Source organism: Vigna umbellata, chromosome 6, assembly GCF_029865625.1.
Source record: "Vigna umbellata cultivar VRB3 chromosome 6, Vumbellata_1.0, whole genome shotgun sequence".
Classification (NCBI taxonomy): domain Eukaryota; kingdom Viridiplantae; phylum Streptophyta; class Magnoliopsida; order Fabales; family Fabaceae; genus Vigna; species Vigna umbellata.
In genome coordinates, this window is record NC_142170.1 from 29,125,042 (window position 1) to 29,145,560 (window position 20,519).

The window sequence follows — 20,519 nt, forward strand, 5'->3', positions numbered from 1 at the left end:
GAATATCTTCCGCATACATTCTCAATATACAAAGGTCGAAATTCTCTTTACATCTTGAAAAATCCTCAGTGGCCTCCAACTGCTGAATTTTGAAATTAAGACAAAATCGTGACGGAACGAAGAAACGAAAAAGTCTAGTTTGAAAAAGAGATTTTGAAATCACCATCATAGTTTATTCGGAAAAACTACACAAAAACCATAAAGCAAGACATGATTTAAGAAAACCAAATTGTGGATTCGGGAGTCAGTTACATGTAAGGAATGTATTAATACCTACCAAGGCCTGTCCGAAGACAGTATCTTTAATTAAATATGCGAAGTTGATGTGGTTTTAATTATCCCAAAAATGATACTCTAAAGAAATAAAAGATATTTTTTTTAGCTTTTTTGGCTTGAGAATGCTTGATCTTCCTCTTACTTATTTTCATTCAAAATAATAAATCACGATTAGGTAGTTCTTTAAAAATGATTTGGATTTCTGAAAATGATTTTCGAAAATGATTTGGATTTTTGGGAAGTGAACCCAACAATGATTGACCTTACTTCTACGTATTCTCATTCACAATGAAAAATTAGGGATCACATAGTTCTGATTAGAAGATTGTTTGTTTGTTTGAAAATGTCTATGTTTTTAGTTTTTGAAGATTCTATATTTTTTTGGTATTTTTGACATGGTTGAGAAAAAAAAAAGAAGGTAATAAGTACTAGGCTGACGCCGATGGACACACGAGTACTCAGTACCTTTATAAATATATTTTAATTTCTTTATAAACAAAAAAGGTATATAGCACTACGACAACACGAGCGGTTATACAAGTACTCGTACCCTTAAAACATATGTTCAAGAAAAGAAAGATATTAAGTACTAGAACGACGCGGACGGTCACACGAGTATTTTATCTTTAAGACTTTATTTATATATTTAGAAAAATGTAGTAAGCACTAGGACGATAATCACACGAGTATTCAGCTTTTAAAACATATGTTAATTATTTAAGAAAAAAAATATTAAGTACTAAAACGACGTCCACGATCACACGAGTGTTTATATCTTTAAAACTTTATTTAGTTATTTCGAAAAAAAGAAGGATATTAAACAAACAATTCTGGCAATCACAACTACTCTACCTTCTCAAATGCAAGAAATCATCTTTTTGTTCTTTTTCTTTATTTTGTAATTTTATTATTTTTATATTATATTTTTAAAAAGTGAGTGTTTAAGATAAAATACTATAAATGATCGAAAATAGAAAACAAATTAACAAGGTGCAAATAAAATAAGAGCAAGCCTAAATAAAAAGAAAGAAATAAGAAATAAAATAAAGATTAGGAGTGTGAAGTTTAGAAAATATGGGGGTGCATGAACTGAAAATAAAACAGGCCCAAGAACTGAAAATAAACCAATGTTTTTACAAATTCCTTTAGTTGATTAAATATTTAATTAAATAAAAGATTCCCCGGTTGTTATCTTAATATGGCAATAGTTAGCCAAACCAATAGAATAATGTTTCATAACAAACACAGTTCAGATTTCATAATCTCACCAATTCGTCCAGTTTTAAACACATAACTATGCCCTCAACTTTTATGTTAATACAATGAAATAAACAAAAGTAAGTGGGGTTTGTTAATTGTTGTAAATTCTTTGAAAAACCGATGTTATAGGACACGTTACATACAGGACATTGAAAAATAGATCTTAAACTGCATGTTATATGATGATATCAATACTATGGGGAAGGACATGTTATAAGACCTAGGAGATTTGGTAACCTCAAGTGGTGACTGATAGGATACACAACGAGTCACAGTACTCAGACTCGAACGGTGAAACCCCAAGCAAGATAGTTATTATCCCTTCCCATCTAACATTGTGAGAGGGGAGAGAAGAAAACCAAAGCACATATCATGTTACACTATCTTAATTATATGTAGAATCTCTGGTGTATGTTATGTAAATTCCATTCTATAAACGAGATCGGATGAATACTCTCCTTCCCTTGCCCTGCACGAGATTGATTTCCTTCAAGCCATCATCCGATTTGTTTGGAATCTGTGACTGATCAGCACGTTTGGTTGATGTTTTGTACTGCTGCTTTATGCTATTCATGTCTTCCTTCACTTCCTCCGTTTTTGTCTCATAATGTAGGTCATTTGTAACCGTTAAGTCAAGATGTTTCTTGGTATTTACAGGGGTTGGCAAGGGTATGTTAATCAATCCTTCTGGCACCATCTTATCAACCTGCTTCCTACCTGTAACAAATACAGTAATGATATTTGCATATGTACGTCAGTAGAGACATTTTTTTCACACAAATACTAAACCAAAAACGATGTAACTGAAGGAACTAATTTTCCATTTAACATTGATAATGTATATAGTCAATGTAGCAGGAATATCTCAAGTATAAGACAAACTTGCAAGAATTTTCTCAACCTTCAAGCATTAAATGAAGAACAAGAAATTAGAAACGGATGCAATGTTGAGAACTAAAAAAATTTAAAAAGGATCATTGTGATTCAAGAGCTCATTGAGTGCAGTAAATTCCCCTTAATTCTTAGTAAAGTCATAAGGAGTGAAGTTTTCTTGGTTTTAGGTAAGTATATCCTCAAGCTGATGGTTAAAAATTGATTCTCAGTGTAAAAATCATCGATGTGAGTTTTGCCTCTTCCAAAAAAGCATTTTCATACACGTGACAGACAGAAAACCAAACTCTTCACCAAATGTTTAAAGCACTCAGTTATCTCTAAAATCAAAGGAGGGGATGTGAGAAATCGCAAATGATTTGAATTTAACTCCCCAGAAATAACAGCTGAGTATCAAGGATATGATTCTTACAAAATGAGAAGTACCCTTTAGAGGATACAATACTCTTATATCTATTAATGTCAATGGTTAAATCGTGATAAAATTAAGAACACAAAAAAAAAGAAAAAAAAAATTCCAGTTAGATTTAATATCAACATTACTTTATCCTTTTTCACTCTCCTCGCTTAAGAAAAACTAATTCCAGTTAATAAAGTCACAAGTCAATGGCTATCCTATGACATAGAATCAAGAATATGGATGACAAGTAATACCAGACTAATTGACAAATTCATAATCAAACAGAGGACAAGATACTCCCAATTCTGAAGTTGCTCCACAGAAATGTTTAATTACTCACTTTTCACATATACATTCACTTCAATTCTTAAAACATATTAAATGAGTGTTATTTAACATTCTTTATTTAGGTAAAATAATATCAATACCAATACCTCGTTTTCCACTCTCCTCCACAATTTTTAGATGCACTTTTTGAAGCACAAATACAACATGAAATAAGCATAGACGTAAAAGCAAGAGCATACAAACCTAAAATAGAAGTATAAACCAAAATAAATTACCCAACATTAGTAATTCATGGTTGAGCGCTCAGTCGATCAAAAACTCAAACTAGTTACAGAAATAATTTAATTCCTTTACACAAATTAATTCAACTGTGATTAAGTATTTCCTTCCTTTTACAGTTGAGTGTGAAGATGTTTTGATAAAAAACAAGACTATTAATTTATTTCCCTAAAATTTATCCCAAATCAAACACTAAAGGTTGGATTCCGATAGAAAAGAAGTGCAACAACCCGTTTCAGAGATTCTATATGAAGAGTTAGACAAACAGTTAGTGATGAGAGTGAAATGAAAACAAAAGTTTGAAATAGGCAGAAGAAATGACCTGGTATGATTTTGCGAGAGCCATCTATGGCAGAACCCACGGCAAACTTGACGAGATCCACCAGTATTTGGCTAAGCGTATGGCGTCGGGCCATATCAGTGACGGCGGCGACCATGTTCTCCGGTGGTAGTGTTCGATTCCGATGATAATCTTCTTTGGGGATTAAGGAAGTGTATGTGGTTGTGTTGTAATGGAGGAGCTTTCAATGTTATTTAGTTTAGATGTTATTTATAACATCAGATATTTGTAACCAAAGAGCCAAATCAAATTTATATTCTCTTGCTCTCAACTAAATGAAATGAAATTAATTTATGCTAATTAAGAAATTTATTTATAATTATCAGTTATATATTAATGTTAGGTTTAATTATATTTTAACTTTCTGATAAAATTAGAAACTTTTAATTAAGTTCTTAATAATTTTTTTGAAATATTTAATACTAAATAAATTTATATTATTCAATTAATATTTTGTTGTTTAATTTTTCTATTAACTGTTGATACGATTATATAAAGTGATGCAATTAGTATGTTGTTATGTTATTTTGTTAATTTATTGTCATATGTTATTTTAATATTTTATTATGAAATTATAAAATTATAAAAGTAAAAAATATAAAATTATAAAATTGTATAATTATATAGTTCTAAAATTATAGAATTATAAAATTATAAAATTATAAAATTACAAAAATAATATAATCATATAATTATTAAATCATAAAATTATGATTATAAAATCATTCTAACTTTTAAACTAATCATCGAAATAGTTTGAGATGGTATAAGGACCATATTATTCGCTATACAAATTGTACTAATTTTAATTTGGTCATGTTCTTTTTCAGCATCTCAATTGGATTCTATTTTTTGTGAAAATTGTAACAATTGGGCTCATGCCGTTAAATTGAGTCCAACGGCGTTACTCTATGGTTAACGTGGCACACTGAATGATGTGGATTTGGGTAGTTTTAAAATTAAAAACTTGGTAAAATATGGGATAAAAGTTGAAGGGAGATAGCGTGGTATAAATCCCTACTTGAATCCCTAATAAAAGGGTATATTTTCGTTCAGCTTGTTGTTCTTCTCCGAAGGTCGATAACTTCGTTGTGCTTGAAGATGGCACATCCCTATTCGTCTTCGTCATGCACTGGGTGGCGGAAGCAAGACGGTAATGTGGTCTGTGGTGGTGGTCGAGGAAGATCTAGTAGTGATGGTGTTACTCCGTTTTGCTATTGTGGGATGAAATGTGTTGTCAGAACTACGAGAACAGCTAAGAACAGAGGCAAGCAATTTTGGGGCTGCCCTAAGATCAAGGTAACGTATTTTCGTTGTTGTTTTTTTGAGTTGGAGGTTGCCCTAATTGGTGTTTTTTTTTGTCACAGAATGGTGGTGAAGATGGTGGTTGCAATTACTTCAGATGGTGTGCTGATGATGGGGTTGTGGAAAGGGAAAGGAGTGTATAGTGTGAAGGCAAGACTGAGTCTTTCTTGAATAGAGAAGCAATGAAAGGTGGATGGAAGATTATAAGTGATTTGGACAAATCAGTGAAGAAATTGGAAAATAGGCTTAACGTTTTCTTAGGGGTTGTTTCTGTTCTTTGTGTGGTGAACATTACTGTAGTTACATTAGTGTTCTTTCGTTCATAGGAGTGTTTTCATTGTAATTATGATGGAATGTACTTGGGATGCAATGAACCAAAGTTATTTTGAGTTGAAAAGTTTGTATTATTTCTAACTTTTGGTAATGAACAAAGTAATTCAGAGTATTGTTTCTAACTTTTGGTAAAGAACTGTGAAACAACATAACACCATAAAAAACAACCATCATATGACATGAGTTCATAGTGAACTAATAAGCACAAATAAGAATTGGATGACAATCAGTAAAATGAAGCATTTCGTCCAAACAAACTTCAAATTAGATGATTAAAAGTACATGTACAGATTACATAAACTTGATAAAGCATTAAACAATATTGTAAATATCAGCCCTTATAGCATGAAGAAAAATGGTTGAGCAAATATAAAACATACCAAAATAACTATGAAACCAGAATTTGGATGACAAAAGCATAATCTTCCATGTTATCTACATGTACTGTTAGATGATGTTTTGTAGGCTTAAAGTATTACATAATGTTTTGTAGGCTTAAACTATTACACAAGTGCATTCCTACACTATACTAGGCTTGAGGTTGAGTCTGATGTGCTATTTCAAATTGTTAAGTTGATGGCATCAATGGTTGAGTGGATGAAGTTTGTTCCTCGCAATGCACAAGTCCTGCTTGGGTTGCCGATGGGCAACGACTGCTGTTGTGGCCATGCTACATATGCCACATCTTTTCCGCAACCCAGATTTGGTCATTCGTGAATCATCCTTCCTCATTTCCCATTGCTCTAGTCTTTGTTTCCTCTTTGGTCTTCCAAGCAATACTCTTTTATGTAGAGGGGACACATCAGGATATGGAGTAATGTTCCACATGTTGGCTCCATTTATGGGATATATAATTGATGAATATGTCTCCTCATATGTGAACTTCATGTAGCAAGAATGAATAAACTGTTCTCCATCAATGTTGAGGAACTTCATTGCAGCCAATGAATGACAGTAGGGAATTCCAATGACCATCCAAGTTCTGCATGTGCATGAGCAATCATCTATGTTGACTACGAACTTATCTCTACTGTTAGAGATGTGACGAACTTCAAAAAGTTTGTTGGTTGACCAACTGTGGAGAAGAAACAATAATTATGAACCAAAATAACAAATTAACATAACACATAAATCATTAATGGAATTTACCTAGGAATCCAATTTTTAGTTAACTCAGATTCCTTTCTAAATTTGGATTGGACCTTGGGACAAATGGATCCAGTAAATGATGATATGCTTGACCTGTTCTTGGCCCATCTTTGCATGATGTAAAGTCGTATCTCCTCCAACAAGGTAATTATGCGTTTACTCTTGGTAGTTACGAGGACACTATTGAAGGCCTCACTCATATTATTAACTAAGGTGTCACATTTAGTTGTTGTAGTGAACCTTGATCTTGACCAATACCTACAACAAATAATAAAATAATTATTCACATTATATCAATAACGAATTGTGTTGTAGTTTTGAAGACTAACCTTGGAGGGATGGCAATCAAATGCTTAAAAGCATCTTCGTTCAGTGCTCTTATGTTTCTCATCTCCATCTCCCAGGTTTGTGGGTGTGTGGCTATAGTTGCCCTCCACATTAAATACTTGAGGTTTTTGTTAAGAAATTTCTTCCTGAAGTTGACATACAAGTGCCTCACACAAAATCTTTGCTCAACTCTTGGAAGCAATTCTTGTATTGTTGGAAGTAGACCCTGCAATTATAATATACAAGTAATTAATAAAGGCAACCAAAACTTCAGGCCCTCAAGTTAAAATGAATGATGAGTATTACCTTTTGTTGGTCTGATATAAAGGTAAATGAAGAACATAGTTTAGCCCCTCCAAGGTCATCCACCAATAGTTCCAAAAATCACCTCCATGAATCCTTGTTCTCAACTTCAACAACAGCGTATGCAATAGGCAACATCTGCTCATTTCCATCTCGGCCCACAGTTGTTAACAACTCACCACCGTACTTACCTTTCAAAAATGCTCCATCTAAACCAATAATTTGTCTGCATGGCAGAAAACTGTCTTTACAGGCCTTTAGACATACATAAAATCTCTTGAAAAGGACTTCACCCCCCACATCCTCAACCTTTACTTTCACTGTTGATCTTGGATTTTTAGCCAGCAATTCATGGGCATAATCATATAACCTTTTATACTGTTCCTTGAAAGAGCCATCAATATACTCTATTGCAATGTTTTTGGCCCTATAAGTCATACACCTTGATATACCAATGTTCCATTTTCTTTGAATTTTTTCCCTTATATCCACACCCTTAACTGTTGGATTTTTTCTAACTGTTTTCTGTAACTTCTTGCTCAACCACTTGGCATCAATTAATTTAAGGTTGAACTCCCTGATGCAAGTATGGTTGTCTAGCATAGTTCTCAACTGTCATGTATTGACTGCCTCCATATAACCACAATATAACCTCCATGGGCATTTACCTTTTGCACCCACACACTTGAACCTCAATCTTTTCTTATCCTTTTTAACAAACTTAATATTTCTTCTATTATCCAACACATAACTTTTTATACCATCCAAAATGTCTTGTTTTTCAGCAAAATATGTCCCAACTTCCCACTTCAAGTCAACCATACTTTTAGGCATAACAAATGTTGCAAAAGTCTCATAACCCTCTACATCGTTAACTTCGTCATCACTATCTGCTCCACCAACTAATTGTTTAAATTCTCACTCATCATCTAATGAACCTCTCTGATTCCCACATTTGTCATTCCCACCCTCTACATTAACATCAAACATGTTGTCAGAACTCCCACTGGAACATGGTCCACTAAAGTCATTTGACACACTTTGGTCTTCAACTTCCACATTCCCCTCCCAATCTGCATGTATATCATCATCTATATCGCAACCAACATTGACATCAACAAGTCCCTTTAACCACTCACTATTTCCATCACCACTACCACTGTCAAAAGAGGAATTCCAACTTCGCACATCAACATCTTGTTCAACTTCATTCACTTATTCACCTTCTACTTCACCATCACCACCAACTTCTTCAACTCCATGCACCTCTTCCTCCATAGCAGCCTCAACTTCCACTTCTCCATGAACACCACCCATTTGTTCTAACACACCACCAACTTCTTCAACTCCATGGACATCTTCCTCCATAACAGCCTCAACTTCCACTTGTCCATGAACATCACCCATCTCTTCTAACACACCACCAACTTCTTCAATTCCATGGACCTCTTCCTCCATAACACAATCAACTTGTTGTTCACCATCAACATCAATCCTCTCTTCAACTTGTCCTTCATCCTTACCAACATATTCCAGCATGTGTATGACTTCGGGTTCAGAAACAGGGTGTATCACAAACACATGCACCTCACCATTCAGCCTAGCTAAATTAACCATATGCATGACAACAGTGTCATCACACAAAGACTCTAATTTATCATCCAACACTGAAGCCCCTCCTGCAGAGTACCACAAATCTTTAAACCCATCGTATCCCAAACCTTTCACTACACTAACAACCACGAAATAACTCCAAACATCTAGGTCAAACAAAAACCTAGATGTCTCCCCCCCTTCATACTTAAGCTTCCCATCATTAACTAATTTTCCTCCATGGTGAAAGACAACCTCAATATCCTCGTCCATGACGTAAAACACTATATATATGTATTTATACACCTATAATGTAATCATATGACAAAAAAACATGTATTAAAACCATAAACAAAATGCACTAACATAGACAAAGAAAAACAACTTTAAACATGGGTGGACCACAACATCCCAATAAAAAATGGAACACAATACAACGAGGGGGACCACCACCCAACATCGCAATGAAAAGAACACAACATATGACCCCTCTAATCAATAATCAATACAAAACCAAACTTTTACTATCCTGGCCACTCGAGATTCTAGCAGAAGAAGGTCCCACAACTCCGACGACCACCTGATGGAGAACTGCACGCTCTCTGTCAATGTCAACTATGATTAAACCCTAAATCCCCAAATTGATACCCCAATTTGTGAAATTGATTGAACTTTGCACGAACCCTACAATGTCAAAACAAACTTCTCCTAATCCCAATCCTTAATTCGATAAAATTCAATCTCAATCCTAATATTTCATTCCTACTTTCCATTTCTTTGTTTTTAAAAAAATTAAATATCCACGTGAGACTCAGGTGCCCCTACTAATGTCAGCAACGTCAAATAAGAAGTCAGTCCAGCATGCCACGTCAACCATAGAGTAACGTCGTTGGGCCCAATTTAACGGTAGGGGCCCAATTGTTGCAATTTTCATAAAAATAGGACTCAATTGAGATGCCGAATAAGAACATGACCAAATTGAGATTCTGACTGAAAAAAGGGACCTCCTGAATGATTAAACCTTTTTCTAATTATGTTTTAATAGCACAATATGTAGATTTGAATGGCGAGGTAAATCGTGATTCGAGAGTCGGTGATTAGTGAATGGTCAAGTCGGTCAATCTATTTTGAAAATTTTAATTTTTTTTTCTATTTTTCACATGATGTAAATTTGTTTTTTTTTTCATATCTCCTTGTCAGATTATTGTTTCTTGTTTCTTAATGAGACAAGAGTCTCTCGTTTTCTTATTCTTGTGTCACATTTCTTGTCTCATCTACTTTATCTAGTCCTAGAAATTTAGTCTTCTATGAATAGAGTGGAATACATGATCAAAATAAAAGTGAGAGGAGTGATGAATGATTACTTTCTAGTGGAGAATTCTGAGTGAATAAATGATTTTTTTTTTCTGCTTCCCCTAGGTTTCTTTATATAGGTTTTGATTGGACTTGGATTTGGTTATTCTGTTGATAACATTTTTTTTATCTCGTAGTGTAATATCTTCCTAATAGATTTAATCTGTTTTTAAAATATTTGGTAGATATTTCTGTTGATATTTTCATATATAATTATCTTGAAAAATATTTAATAAATTATTCTCAATGAATTTTCCAAAAAATTGCATTTCAACCCTTTTTATTTCTTCAAAATTGCATAAAAGCCCAAAACGTTCCAATATTTGCACTTTAGTCCTTCTTATGTTGTCTAAAATTACACTTTGGATATAGGGTTTAACAAGAGTTGACCAAATGAGAGATATTTGAAAAATTTTACTGTTCAATTTGGGACTGCTATGTGGTAGTCCCCTTCCCCATCTAAATTAGGGTTTCAGATTGGGATTGGAGTGGTGTAGTCGTGAGATGCAGGCACGATGATTTTGGGAGATTTAAAATTTTCACACAGCATGTGGAACTATCTCAAGTGTTTGTGTGGATTATCCTTTGATAACCCACTAAATTTTGGCAGGGCATTTAATTGGTCAGACTCTCATACCTCATTAGGATATTCAGTGTTATTACGAATGACTGTATTATGAGAGGTGACTAATTGCCGTAGTTCCTTATGCCATTTTGTTTCGGTTAGGATCAGGTGAAGGATTAGAGAATGTATTTATAATTAGAGATAATAGAGGTGTTATGGCTTCAAGTGTGGCTTCAGACGTGAAAGGTATTCCCTTAGTAGAACACCCAAATTGTAATTCTTTTCGCAGCTTATGGAAGTTTCGCTCAACTTTCGGGTTAATTTGGTAAAATTCTCCCGAGTTGGCTCAAGTCATGCAGTACACAGTCTACCTAAATTTGGTAAACAATTTATACGTGTTGTCTAGGGTTGACTCCAAAAGTGGTTAGAATACTTATAAACCAGGAGTGATTAAACTCTGATTAGTTTTGTTGACTAAGTGAACTAAGAGTTACGAGAATACTCGTTGTAAACTTGCAGAGGTAAAACTAATGTAATCTTCTTAAAGATTAGTGGAACCCCTTAGTTCTTAAAGGAAAACTGGACCTAGCTTAGGATCAGTGAACCAGTATAAAATTTATGGTTTTCTGCTTAGCTCTTTGAAACGTTTTCTACTTACGCACATCATAAAACCTGTCGCTTAAACATCTTATATAAATTATATATCTTTTACTTCCTTTTAGAAAGCTTACCGTAACTAGTGGTAACATCTTAGGAGGTGGAAGCTTTCCAGAATCGCCAATCCAAAAGGCTGCAAATGATCAAATTGGTTTGAATTGACAGCAAAAAAATGGAGAAAAAAAAAGCACTATAGTAGAATGCAATTGTCTGTGAGTTAAAATAGCAATATGCAGACCCATTTTGAGAGTAAAACCTTAATAGTTCAAACTAGTTTTAAGAGATACCTTATTGTCTTGTTCCAAAATACCTCTACAACTTGAGAGATTGCTTAATTTCCTTTGTTTTGAATGTGTAATTTTTTCTTGTTGCTGTTACTTTGTAAAAGGCCTTTGAAACCAAGTGTCTTGGAAGAACCTTTGGTGTTCTTCCATCTCTTAGCCAACCTTTTTGAACTCAAAATTAAAATTGAACTTAGACGGTGAGTGTGTCTTGAAACCAAAGCTACAAGCCTCACTTTAGGATTTCCACTTTGTTTTTAATTTGTGTTTTTAGGAGTGACTTGGCTACAAAAGATTAAACTCTAAGCTTTGTCGCACTAAAGTCCGAATAGGTGTCTAGTTGTTTTAAAATTCAACTTTGCTGGTATGAGTTATCTTTTTAATTTCAAAAGTCATTCTTTGACATTGGTCAAGTAAGTAGTCTAAGACATTCTAGCTAGGTAAAATTTAGTACTTAAATAGTCTTTGATTCACCTCTCTTACTTAAGAATTGTCTTTTGGTGAAATCTTAAGCCTTTTCAACTTAGGATAAAATTTGAAATTAAAAGATGTCTAGACATCAATCTCACCATAAAATGAGTGATTATGAGAAATTCAGTACTTTGAAACAAATTTCTAAAGAACTCAAAGAATTCAATCTATGGTAACAAGAAGAAGTGCATCTAAGGAAAAGAGAAAATAGGAATAATGATGGATTTCAATATAAGGTTGAGAGAGATATTCCTTTCTTTGGTGAAGACATAAATACATTAACATATTTAGCTTGGGAAAGGAAATTGATGAATTGCATCCATTCTTTACTATAAATAGTACATCCTATATTCTTAGTTTATGCATTTCTAGGTTTGAAGGATATGCAAGTGAATGGTGGAGTCATAGGTAGTCTAGAGTAGAAAAGGAAGAAAATCCCTCATTAGAGATTGGAGTGAATCGAAAGCTTGCTTGAGAAGAAACTTTGTTCCTCCTTCGTTTGAGAGAAACCAAGAACTAATGAGAGAATTCATTAAAAAGGAAAAGGATTTCATTAAAGGTGTAGATGAGTTCTTTCTTAGGGAAGCTGAGTTTGAAAAAAAAACTTGAAAGATTCTTGAATGATAAAAGAAAAAGAGAGGCTAAAAAGAGTGAAGAGAAATTAAGAGAGTTAAAGAGAAAGAAAAAGAAGCTTTAAAAGTTAGAGAATAAGAAATTCTAAGAGCTAAAAGAGTCAAAGATGAGGAAGATAGAAGAGAAAGGGAGGAGAAAGAAAAGAAAGAGAATGCAGAAAATGAGAGAAGAGAAATAGAGAAAGATAAAGATGAAATTGAGATAAGAGAAAAGCAGAGGGAAGAAAGCCTATTCAAAGAAGTGCTACTGAAGACACCTTCCACTCCCACAATTATGATGGAGTCAAGAGTTTTAAAGGAGTCTTCCAATCCTTAATCTTTTCTCCCATTATCATTAAGTCTTTATGTTTTTCTCCAAACTTCTCTTGTGAAAATATTTCAATTCCATCCTCCATTATTTTAAACTCCTCAACAAAATTTCCAAATAACATCTTGAGTTAGTGTTACCTTTTAGGTTTGATGACATCCCCTCTAGCCATGACCAATCACTTTTAAGAAGAGTTGAAGTCATCTGTGAAAGATGAGCCTAGACTCTCTCTTCAAGGCCATCTTAGGCCTTCATGGAGCTTCTAGAGTAGGAATAAGTTTTGGGCCTTGTATTTTGGGTCAAGTAGTCTGAGATTTATTTAGGCTTTGAATTATGAGTCAAGTAGTGTTGGATTTAATTTAGGCCTTGTATTTTAGGCTAAATAATGTAGGGTTTTTATACCACTTGAGTCAACAAAGGCCAAGGCCCAATGTTGACCCAAAGTGCATGTCCATGAGCTTAGGTTGATCATGTGGTCAAAGTTTTAACCTAGCTTGGTGGACAAGGATGTGTGGGATGTCCCATGTGAGAGTGGCCATGTGTTATGCTTACATTGGAGAGATTTTCTCACAATTAGTGGTCACATGTCACTCTAGGAATGGAAAGGGTTTTCCACAAGTAGTGGTCACATGTCCTTCTCTTATTGGAAATGATTTTTTCCTTTGTCTCCAAGTTAGGTCAAGGTAGTGTTTTTAGGGTTTTGCTTTTACATTTTGGAAACACCCTTAGCCTATAAATAGAGGTGTTTCCACCCTTGTAGTCACTTTGAGATTAGTAATGAAATACTGTCAAATTGTTGAGTCATTTTATTAGTCTTTAAAGGTAAGGCTAGAGCATCCCATGTGGTCTCCTGTAGCCACCTTCCTCTAGAGTTTGCCTAACCTCTTTAAGAGCATCTTCAACACATCATCCCATCACCATTAAAACACCAAAGGTTGTGAGCCTTACCCCTTATCCTCCATAGCTTCCCCACCTTCATCATCACCATAACATCTCTTCATGTTTTGGCCCTAGCTTAAAGAGGTTGTTATAAAGGTTCCAACTAACTAAAGACAAAAATAAAAGTTTTTATGAAATAGGACTCACAATTTTCATCAATAAAATAAATCAACATATGAGGAGGTCTTCTTCTAATGTTATCTTTCTATCTACCTTTTCTATAAAACAAAAATTAATTAAGATTATGTTTGATGTTTATTGTAGAAGGATATTTGATCCAGGAAGGGTTCATGTGGACCCCAAAAAAATAAAGTCATCCAAGAATGACCAACTTCCAAGAATGTTAGGAGCAACTTCAATAATAAATCCAGATGTCTTTAGAATAAAGACGACCCGCCAAATTTGAGGACATATCTTTCTCAAGAAGGAGTGGATTGTACCTTGAGTCCAAACAATGGACCTATCAAAAGGAAAATAACTAAACAAGGATCAAATAAGGTTGTCCAGACCAATCAACAAGGAGCATGAAAGCTCAAGATCAACCCATCAAGGCTTTCCATGGTCGCCCAACGACGTGGCCAAGTCACTCAACGAGTGGGTGCTCAGCAAAATCCCAAGGTAGCTAGCGCCAAGAATTACAGTAGCTGCCTACACCCATCTCACATATCAAGCGCCGAACGACTAGTGTCTTCCACTCAACGTTTTTGTCTAGAGGCTTCTATAGTATTTCACACATGTCTTACACGTCTTTCTTACCTTGTACATGTAGGCTTCCATGTGGCACTTCATCTGTGAATGTAGGCTAATGATTAGCTTGGTAGTTACACTTCGGGAGTCTTTGCGTCATTATAAAAGCAAAGCTCCTCCCATGTATTCAGGACTTTTGAGTGAATGAGTTGTTCTTCTCTTGAGAGTACTCCATAGCACATTTCTCACCTTGAGAGTCACGATTTAGAGAGTTTAAAGAGGCCTCCTCTAACCACCTTCCAACCATAAAAATTCATCATTACCTCATCTCAATCCATCGTTTAAACCATGTTGAATCACATCAATCACCTCTACTTCTTATTTATTCATTCCACTACATCCTTCATTCCTCTTTTGGCCACTGGTTCCATCAAGTCAGGAGTCATCATTAGCGCACCAAGCATATTGAAGTAGACTGTCACTTTATTCATTAAGTTTATGATCATGTTATTTCACCCCCTCATGTCACTACTCAACTTCAAGTTGTAGACATTCTTACTAAGATTGTTCCTAGCTCACGTCATTAGTTTCTTGTTATCAAATTGATGTTTCTTGACCAACCCATCAATTAGAGGAGAGATATCAATCAAGAATTAATTTATCTCCTTAAATATTTTAATATAATTTTTTAAGAATAAGTTAGATAATTCCTAAATTGATTTGTATCAATAAAAATTAATTTATCTCATGAAATACTTTAATATAATTTTCTAAGAATAAACTAAACCATTTATAGATTAATTTGCTCTTTCTAATTCTAGATTATAAGATATTTATTTTGTAATTATGAGTAATAATTATTATAAATATTAGTAATATTATTTATAATAGAAATCACAGTAACAAAAGCCATCAAGCCATTTTTCATGATAGAATTTGTTTAGTAACATATAAACATAGTTGTAAGAATCTTATGTAACAACTACACTATTCTTTTAAGGCCGTTACTGAAATTGTGTAGCAATATACATATATACGACCACTCTATTTAACTATGAGATTTTGTTATTAATTTCATTTTTACATACTATATATTTATATATCTTACAATTTTATATATGTTATAATTTTTAATGTTTATAAATCTTCCTATTCACAATACGAGTCACAATTCAAAATTTAAACTCTCTTATGGGCGAAGCGATTCAACTACCATGGTTTATGCTATGTTTCAAATATCAGTTCACCAACAAAATGAAAATTCAATCAAAATGATAATTTTATTCGCAGTTGACATTATAAAGGAGTTTATTACTTTCAAATGTAAAGAAAATATTTTATAAAACAAATGAGCTTGTCATTATTTAATTACCAGTAGCCAAATAAAAAAAACTAAAACACATGCTTTGACTGTACCCAAAATCACTAATGTGTGTCTTCATTAAACAACACAAAAAAATAATACCATCACCCTAAAATTTTGTTCTAACAACTCAAAAAACTCAAACATTGACAATATATTTTGCACTGGGGTTCAACATTTTCTTTTTCAGGTCATCTCCAGAGCCATTACAGAATTTATCAACAATGGACATAGATGAACTATGACCAGCTTGTGAAAGAAAGATCATCCATAGCATGAATTACGTAATTTATCAATAACGGACTTAGATGATCCATGAACAGAATATGAAAGAAAGATCATCCTCCATAGCATGAATGAACCACTAATGACATGAAGGAAAACAGGGGATGGAGGCTGTTTTTACATGCAACATGATGTATATTATTATTATATTAAACACAGTAGCTAAAGAGGAGCAAGATTGTTTAAAGACAGCCACAAGCCTTGTGCTTTCCCCTTTGACCTTCAAGGTGCAGATTATGAGGGGCTGAATGAGAAATAAAAGACACCTGGATCAGTTGGTTTTAAAAACATAAAAAGCACCCAAATTACATTAATGTAATTTAAAAACAAAAACACAAACTGCAATTATGAATTTCAGGAACAAAATATATAAAGCCGAAGAGCCACGTTATGTTGACAATAATATTTTAATATCACTATTCTACAACTATTTTTATTTAATAATTTATATTTTAATTAAATATCGTAATTTAATATTTTATTATTAAAAATAGTGGTCAAATAGTTGTGTAAATAATAGATGGTTGTAAAAATATCCTTTCTCCAATGCGAAAAGAACAAGCATTTAGATTTCATATGCACAGAACAAAGAACATTGCAAAATAGTTATAAATCTACTATTGATTCCCCCGGAACTTACCATCATCAATGATAACTCTTACAGAGAAAGGCCCGCAAAAAGCAACTCCAACTCCTGCTCCTGTGATACAGTTCTCTGAAATAACAGCATAAAAGAGTAATAGGATTAGTCACTTGTTATGACCAAAATTCAAATACATGCTTATGAAACTAAAAAATAAGACCAAGTATATGACTAAACAACCTAAGGCTGATAAACAAAGAATGGTTTACCTTAACTGACATTAATTGCAGAATTTTATTAAGAACCTTAAGACGATGCATGCCATATGCACTATTAGCAGGAAGTTGGTTCATTCTCTTGATTTCCTCATGGACAGCAGTCTGTTTTTTCTCACACCACATTTGTTGTTGTGGTTTAGGCTGATCAATAGGTCCACTCTCCATCATTTGATCAAGGGTATTGCTACCCTTCAAATGATCAAAGGAATCCACTTTTTAATTCAGCTGAGCAAACATCAAAAGAGAAATACTCAGACAGCACAACTACACCAAAAAATCAAAGAGTAGAAAGACTTCAAAAGGGACATATATAACCTCATCAATAACAACATAATAGCATTAAAACATGATAAACTCCACACTGGTTATAAATCTAATTCTCCGACCAGTCACTTAGGTTACACACACTAAACACATAGGTTTTCCTAAAATGCTTCAGTTTCATTGCAGCCTAATGATGCCAATTATCCTAAAAAACTAAAAGCTTGAGATAAGCCTCTATTCTTTAGCAAATTACTATCAACAAGGTAAGAAACAACTTGAGTATTTATAGTATTCATATATATAACCAATGAACATTTCTAGACTCTTGACCTACAAAGCTTGAAAACAACCTCACACATTATAAGACACATGAAGGTACTTCAAATTTGAAAATATAAAAATATATACCACAACCATTATATAACATACACGAGTAAGCAGAATTAAATGAAAAATGTAAAGTACAACTGACAAGTATTCATTTGATGTGAAGTCTTCAACTTAAATATGCATCGAGTTTATTTTGAAGTGTCTTCCTTTGTAATCATCGCAAGTATTAAAAATTTATTTGATTTAAAACAGCACCCTTCTTTCAGTCATTTTAAACGAAATCACCACCATAAGGAATCCTAAAACCCACAACATATCAAAAGACAGAGCAAGTTTCCAACATCGTCAACTGGACAACAGAGAGATAAGCAAATTTTCAAATAGAATTCAACAGTTACACCAAAGATTATTACAGTACAATCTCCAATATAGTACACCACTAAATAAAATGAAATTCTACACAATATCTTATATCACTTTAATCTACAACAAAAACAATATAAGTAAACCTTAGTTAGACATATTTCATTCAGTGCAGAAGGTGTTTAACTTTTTTCTAAATGGACAACACACAATGGATCGCCTAAAATACACACAAAGTGAATCAAAATTAAATTCTCAACTTATTTATTTCCTTTCTCAAAGTTGGAAGAATGGCCTCTGAGTTTTCTTTTTCTCTTCTACTTTCTACTTTCAAAGTATTAACAATTAGAAGGGAAAGAACTAAGACAAAATTACGTGTAGAAGTAAAGAGGAATTGGAACCCTAGCATGAAAGGTAAAGAGGAACTTACGAAGAGAAAGAGAGAAGAACTTCCTTCAAACCGCACCGTTTTGGAACAAAAATGCTTTGTTTATTCAAAGAGCCTACCACAACAACCTAAATCATTGGCTTAATTTTTCTTTAATTTTATTAGAATTTTTAAAAATCTCTGGTCTTTATTTTTCTAATTTAGGTTTTACTCCTTTTTTAAAATGTCTAATTTGAATTTTTTTTATTAATGCCCTTTGTTATAAATAATAATTCTTCTGCACAAATACGACAATATATGTAAAAAAAATAACCAAATTAATGAAAATAAATCTGTATCGAGAACTTTCATTCTTGACGACAAACATATTAGTGAAAACAATCAAATTAAATATTTTGAAAAAATTAAAAGATTAAATTAGATACTTTACAAATCAAAAGATTAAATTGAAAAAAAAATCAATAATTATAATATTTTTAAAATTCGAATAAAAATAAAAAACTAAATTAGAAATTAAACCTAAAATTAACTCGCATGATAAGTGTAACATCCCAAAATATAGTAATTACCATAGATCAGAATTAATTACAATTAACAGTACAGTAAACAGTCTTTAAAATTAAACAGAGTTCAAGGTTTCGAAGCTGAACGGCTGCAGTACAAACTAACGAGCGTTTCAGAGTAACAGGAAATAAATCAGAACGAACAGTTTTACAAAATAACTGACCGAACGTCCCAAAAAAAAAAAAAAAAAACTATACAGATAAACCAAAGACTAAAACTTAACGAGCGCGCTAAGGCTCGGCTTTAACCTCTACTTCTAACAGGTTGGCGTCCTCCAAATTTTCTTCTTCTAGCATATCTTCAAGAGGTGCCTCTCCATCTGCTCACATCCACAACGGATGATCATCGCATTGACAAGACGGACGTACATATACAGTAGACAACACAAGGAAATTGCAAGGGTAAGCTTAGGTAATTTAATTCAATACAATCAGCATAATTTTTAAACATAGTAAATCAATCATACCATTCATACATCGTTAGATACATATATATCCACGCATACAGTAACTCATGCAAATTCTCATAATTAAAGACTGTCCGGACTGTATGATCCATGTAACCGCAGGCGTTCGTGCACCCGGGTGACGTAATAACTGGAATTCGCATCAGCTGCCACCCGAGGTTAACCCTTATCAGCCCAAAGTACTATGTAGGACTAGTGTCTCCTGCCATTCCCACGCATGAACTACTCTCCTCTACATGAGGATGAGCAATCACGGAATATCAGGATGAACAGCCATCAGCGATTTTACCATGGTCATACTACACTACCTCTCATATTCACATCATGGAGACGTTCCTCCTTGGAACGCTCATTCACAATCCAGTCCAATAAATCCATTCACACTATCATTCGCACATTGTTAAACATTCCTCTTATTCAGATTTCCATTCTATGTTCCACTCTCTTAATTTAAACCAAGTTTATCTTTTAATAGATCCAGACGAATGTATTACAATACACTGATATCACGTTTCTGAACAAAAGAAACGAACCATTACCCATTCACGGACGTTAAGACAAAGGAGTAATGTAACTGAGATTGAGTCTAAAATATCAGAATAATACTTAGGAAAATTCTAAGTATAAGGACTTGAGGTTAAATGAAAAGGACCATCACAGTTTAAATGAATCCAAATAAATAACCAGAGTATTAATAAATTCGGAAACAAGCACTGCCAGTCAAAGACCGAACGTTAATTAATAAATTGAACGAACGCTGTTGAAGTTCGCTCACGAAGCAATTATAAGGACGAGCGTTCAGTAGAAACCGAACCCTCCTTAGGACGAACGCCAGGTCAATGACCGAGCACCAAATAGAACGAACGCACATTTGAACGAACGTTCAGTATCAGACCGAACGCTAACTAGGACGAACGCTCAATCTAAGATCGAGAGTTCATTTGGACGAACGCTTAATATAATACTAAGCGCTGCTTATGACGAACGCTGGTAAACAAG

The 20,519-nt window shown here is 33.7% G+C and overlaps 2 protein-coding genes and 1 pseudogene across 4 annotated transcripts; all 3 read right to left on the minus strand.

Annotated features, from left to right (window-relative positions):
- Nucleotides 1-1,685: 1,685 nt before the first annotated feature.
- On the minus strand, nt 1,686-3,940 carry LOC148197169 (uncharacterized). Its single transcript, XM_088092551.1, has 2 exons — nt 3,717-3,940; nt 1,686-2,253 (listed from the first exon to the last, which is right to left on the minus strand). The coding sequence occupies exons 1-2, from the start codon at nt 3,829-3,831 to the stop codon at nt 1,967-1,969; spliced, it is 402 nt and encodes a 133-aa protein (XP_087948677.1). The 5' UTR covers nt 3,832-3,940; the 3' UTR covers nt 1,686-1,966.
- Nucleotides 3,941-7,232: 3,292 nt separating this feature from the next.
- LOC148197170 (uncharacterized) lies at nt 7,233-9,017 on the minus strand (annotated as a pseudogene).
- Nucleotides 9,018-16,270: 7,253 nt separating this feature from the next.
- Nucleotides 16,271-18,638, minus strand: LOC124832465 (uncharacterized). 3 transcript variants are annotated; one of them, XM_047306672.2, is made up of 4 exons: nt 18,533-18,638; nt 17,137-17,370; nt 16,925-16,999; nt 16,271-16,528 (listed from the first exon to the last, which is right to left on the minus strand). In XM_047306672.2, the coding sequence occupies exons 2-3, from the start codon at nt 17,311-17,313 to the stop codon at nt 16,943-16,945; spliced, it is 234 nt and encodes a 77-aa protein (XP_047162628.1). In that variant the 5' UTR covers nt 17,314-17,370; nt 18,533-18,638; the 3' UTR covers nt 16,271-16,528; nt 16,925-16,942. The 3 variants fall into 3 exon arrangements, with proteins under 3 accessions (XP_047162628.1, XP_047162627.1, XP_087949306.1); XM_047306671.2 differs by having other exon boundaries at nt 17,137-17,409; nt 18,533-18,596; XM_088093180.1 differs by lacking the exon at nt 18,533-18,638 and adding an exon at nt 18,363-18,483.
- Between the last annotated feature and the right edge of the window lie 1,881 nt (nt 18,639-20,519).

What these genes read in the sequence shown, in the direction of transcription:
- LOC148197169 (XM_088092551.1), bottom strand. Translation starts at nt 3,831, where the DNA reads ATGGTCGCCGCCGTCACTGATATGGCCCGACGCCATACGCTTAGCCAA. An exon ending in CTCTCGCAAAATCATACCAG is followed by an intron (nt 2,254 to 3,716) that starts GTCATTTCTTCT and finishes TATTTGTTACAG; the next exon opens with GTAGGAAGCAGGTTGATAAG.
- LOC124832465 (XM_047306672.2), bottom strand. Translation starts at nt 17,313, where the DNA reads ATGATGGAGAGTGGACCTATTGATCAGCCTAAACCACAACAACAAATG. An exon ending in TGCAATTAATGTCAGTTAAG is followed by an intron (nt 17,000 to 17,136) that starts GTAAACCATTCT and finishes CTGTTATTTCAG; the next exon opens with AGAACTGTATCACAGGAGCA.